Genomic DNA, 5,000 nt, shown 5'->3' with positions numbered 1-5,000 from the left:
GTATGGTGTTGAAGGTACGTAGAGTGTGGATCTACTACACTGGATGGAGGTCAGTGCTTTCTACAGTACGTAAAAGTAACAGTATTGTAGCTCAGACATATATTCAGTTTTAGGCAGCAATACAGCAGATAGAGTTACACATAGCTGAATATATCCAATGTGCGGTGAAATTCATTAGATCAATAGATACATGTGTATATTGCATATGCTACAAAGAATAAAATCCACAGGTCTGTGAAACTCTGTATCGCATATTAGTGTGTCACTTCCCTCTACCGTAAATAATGAAGAAAACCGCACACCAGTCTGAGGAAGGGCCAGGGTGGCCCAAAACGTCACGCATTAAAAATGGCTTAAATGGGAGTTCATCTGTGTGCGGTTTTCTTTATTATTTATAGATTGACTTTTTTGAACCTGCACCCGAAACCAGTCACTGGATGTGCGTGTTGATTGGGATACCTCCCCCTACCGTACCTCTGTTTGCACTCCTGCACCTTGTGGACCTCCTTCAGGGAGATCACTCGTAACGGCTCCTTCTCCTGAAACACAGCACACAGACTATTGTTAACTCGCCACACTTCAGTACAGGGATTACTATTCAAGATTCAAGAATTAATTGTCATTGTCAAAAAGGCAATGAAATTGTGTTTGGGGTACAATACTTCGTAGCAGCAGGTTTTCAAGTAAAGTGCAATAAGAGGTAAAAGTGACACCAGTGCTTGACCCCAAAGCGCCCCCCCATCCCACTTAAAGTGCAGCAGAGATTAAGTGCATAATGCTCGACACCCCCCCCTCTCAAACACACACACACACACGCGCACACACACACACACGCGCGCACACGCACACACACACGCGCGCACACACACACACACACACACACACACACACACACACACACACACACACTTAGGCAGTAATGTTCCTCAGCAGTCCTGCAAATTCAAAAGTCTAATGGCCTGGTGGTATTGTTAATGCATAATGCCCCGTGTACATCAAAGGCGAACTAAGCGACCTGCGCGGCGGAAGTCATTGCTTCTCTATGGAGGGAAGGCGAATAAAGCTACCAGAGCGAATTCGGCAGGAGCGAAGCTTCTTGAGCGACCTGGGCGAATTTTGACGATTAAACTCAAGCTAATCTTAAGCGAATTCGCTATGACGCGGTTCGGCAAAAAACAATTGGAACGTTCATATCGAGGAATGTCCCAGGCTGTCAAGACAGAGCCGTTATGTGATTAGCTGAATCAAACATGTCAGTGCAGCGTCCAGAGCGAATAAAACTAATTCATGGCGAAACTTCTTCAACCACCCCAGCTACCTGGGTCGCGTTGGTAGCGCTTGATGTACACGGGGCATAACACTTCAGTATAGTACAGGGACAACTATTGTTAACAGTACAGGGACAACACACTTCCTCATATCACAACAGGCTGGGGCACTTTGGCTCAAGGAAATAAGTTACTTAGGAGGAATATGGTCAAACTTGTCGAAGCCTTGCCAAGGAGTCCAAGGGCACCCTGCTTGACAGTTGTTTGAAGATCCAAAAATAATAATACTTACTACTTACTATTCTTAAACTCTTATTAAAGGCCTTTTTTTAACTTCATCAAGTAGTGTACCTTTGGAATCCTTGGCAAGACTTTGGGTGCGTCCCATTTGTACCACTTCCACTCGTTTTTACCCCTCACACTCACTTTTGAAGTTCACTCCAAAACGAGGTGAAGTGGAAGTAGAAGTGGTAGTAATGGGATTCAACCTTAAACAACAGCAGCAACTGCAGTACAGTTTGACCACATTTCTCAGTAAAGGGATTTACTATTGTTAACACTTCACACTTCCTCATATCATTATCACAAGAGGCTGGGCTGCTTGTCATCGACTAGACTAGTGTTTCTCAACCAGGGGTACGCGTACCACAAGGGGTACACAAGCACACTGCAGGGGGTACTTGGACTTGGAGTGCAGTCAAATTGGGATAGAGGAAGAGATATAGAGCATGAGTTAAGTGGAACTCATGGCACAGCAAAAAGACTTAGGGGGTACGCAAGACAAAAAAGGCTAGGGAACTCTGGACTAGACTAGTGCTGCTCAGCGGGGGTAGTTTCCCATGGGGCGTTAGGGAGCCCTCAGGGGGTGTTGAGAAGGCTACAGCTGAGAGGGGGAAGTGCTTAGTTGCCATTGAGGGGCATTAGTCCATTGTATTTTTTAATGATAAAGGGGGCTTTTGATGAGGTGAAGGGGGGCGTTGGGAGACTTATGATGAGGTCAAGGGGGCATTTATTAAAAAATATTTGAGAACCACTGGGCTAGACCCTGGGATGACCACGGCACCAAAGATATTTTTAGTTCTTTTTTTTTTTTTTGAAAGTGAAAGTGCACCTGGGGAAACTCCCACTGTCATTGTGTGACACAGCACTTCACAGCACACAAGACCTCACTGCACACAATGAAAAGTGCATGTATGCCTCACGTCACCCGTGCAAGAAGGCAGCCCCAAAAGGTGGACATGACAAAGGATGTTATCGCAGGGAGCTCAAAAATCTCAACAAGTCAAAATGACTACGAAAAGGTCCGTGTGGATGCCTGAACCCGTATGAGTGTAAAAATTAAACAGACCACAGCAGTACACTCCTAGTCCAATGTGTGGCAGTATGTTTAGAAGGAGCTAGGCTGCTAAGTGTTTTTCTCAGAGTAAAGCCTCATATCAGTTTTCTTCAGAAAGGGATGAATTACATCATCTCCATATAAGAAAGACATGACTGTAAAGGCCCAGTGTAAGGGTGTGTATTATGTACACGCACGCACACACACATACATGCATACACGCACGCATGCATACACGCACGCATGCATACACGCACACACGCATGCATACACGCACACATGCATACACGCACACACGCATGCATACACGCACACATGCATACACGCACACACGCATGCATACACGCACACACGCACACACACACACCAGCTCGAGTACAAAGGTCACAAGCCCCTGCACCACAAGGAGGAAGTAAGAGAACTAAATTAAATAAGCTTTGCTGAGTCACACACACACACACAAACACACACACACACACGCATGCACACACACACACACACATGCACACATGCACGCACGCACGCACGCACGCACGCACGCACGCACACACGCACACACACGCACGCACACACACACACAGTGTCATGTAACTGGTCATATACAGTGCCGCCCAGCAGTATTGGCAGGCACACTAAATATAAAAAAGAGAGGAACAAAAAAAGAAAGGTAAAGCTGTACAGTAAGTGTATGTAAACAGGGAAAACGTGGTAGCGTTTGGTCACATCTAACTTCAGCCCCCAAACATACCAGCAGCGATACTGAGCCTAACTACACACTAACAGGAGTAACAACACGGAGAAGTACGGATCAGCTCGTCTAAATTCAGAGAACAACACATTTCATTATGGCAGTACGGTGAACTTAAACAACGCCATCACTCCACTGTATTCAAAGAATGAAGCTCCTATGCTCTGCCAGTTTATATAGTAGTACATTGGACATTTGCAGACAGTAGAAGATTGTACTGCATGGTGTTGCATTGTACTGGTATTCCAGTAAACTCAAACGACGCCTTTACGGTATTTCAACAACTGTCACGTCATGTGGTTAGTTATAAACACAAACAGGCCATTGTGTGTCTGCTCTGCTCTGCAGTCCTGGGACACACACTACCTCATGAAGTGGTTTGGTCAGTCTGTGCACTGCAGTGACTCGACTACAGTTACCGGGCAGCAGCGGTTCCCAATCCGGGGGTCGGGATCCCTAGGGGGTGTCGCCAGAGATTCTTTAAGTCTAGAGATATGCCATTGTAATAGGTTGCTATGGGCACCTAACATGACCAGGTTCCGGTCTGCCTAAAGGGGGTGTCATAATGCTCCTAGCATTGAATAGAACAGTCCTTAGGTCTGCCTAGGTCTGCCTAATAGAACCAGGAAACAATGGGCCAATGGAACCTCTCTCTCTCTACTCTCTCTGGTGTCGCTGACAAAAGGGATATGCTGCCCATACAAAAATATGATTTAAATGTAAACAGTAATTTAAAAGGGCATGGAGAAAATCCACCAATTCATGAAAAGTGCACATTAGCTGTGATGAGTATTTAGAATTATTTGGTAAATATATGAAAAACCTTTCTGAATTGGCATTAGGATGAATTCAGCATAAAGATGGGAAATCCTCAGGTTAACAGCTAATAGAGGTATTTACTGGGTGTCTACAGGTTTGACCAAGTCAAAATTAAGACATTTTAAGACTTTTCAATACCATTTTCCAAATAAAATTAAGACCAACTCGCGGCGTTTACAGGTTTTAGCAAGTCAAAATTAAGACATTTTAAGACTTTTCACTATCATTTTCCAAATGAAATTAGGACCAACTCGCAAGATCATACACTGGTTCAAATGAAGCACAAAAAACAATTGGTTATTTACATTAATGTAGCCGTTTGAAAACACAAAACTATACACAATGAAACTTTACACTAAATAAAATTCAATAATGCGTTCTAAATTACACTACATGGCTACAACTCCCGATTTCCGTCGCAAAGTTCATCACATGACTGACATAATTATTCCTCCCTAAATTAAGCTCCACAAATTTAAGACATTTGGGTTGAAAATGTAAGACAAAATAAGACTTTTCAAGGCCTTATTTGGTGAAAATGAAATGTAAGACTTTTTAAGACTTTTTAAGGACCCACGGCCACCCTGTATTTACTGTCCTGTTCATTTCTAGCAATATTAGCGGACAAACTATTCATGGAAAATCTAGCAATATTAATGGACCCATCCATGGGGTTATGAAAATATTCTGAAGTCCAAAAGGGGATCTCTGCTGAAAAAGTTTGGGAACCACTGGCGTACAGCTACCTCATACCCGGATGATGATGTGATGATGGCTTTCATTTCAGTGTGTGTCTGGTCACGCGGTCACAGCGCAGCACGAGTAGGGC

At 44.0% G+C, this 5,000-nt stretch overlaps 1 protein-coding gene across 5 annotated transcripts in view; it reads right to left on the bottom strand.

Moving 5' to 3' along the window:
* plekha1a (pleckstrin homology domain containing, family A (phosphoinositide binding specific) member 1a) overlaps positions 1-5,000 on the bottom strand; it is a 60,582-nt gene that overhangs the window by 15,102 nt on the left and 40,480 nt on the right. For all 5 annotated transcript variants that reach the window (XM_063190877.1, XM_063190879.1, XM_063190878.1 and 2 more), the window contains exon 9: positions 475-539. In XM_063190877.1, the coding sequence (XP_063046947.1) occupies positions 475-539 (65 nt within the window). The remainder of the gene's footprint in view (positions 1-474; positions 540-5,000) is intronic.

This window comes from Engraulis encrasicolus, chromosome 24 (assembly GCF_034702125.1).
Source record: "Engraulis encrasicolus isolate BLACKSEA-1 chromosome 24, IST_EnEncr_1.0, whole genome shotgun sequence".
In the NCBI taxonomy this organism is placed as follows: domain Eukaryota; kingdom Metazoa; phylum Chordata; class Actinopteri; order Clupeiformes; family Engraulidae; genus Engraulis; species Engraulis encrasicolus.
The sequence above is the reverse complement of the archived record's forward strand: the minus strand, read 5'-3'. Positions and strand labels throughout refer to the sequence as shown.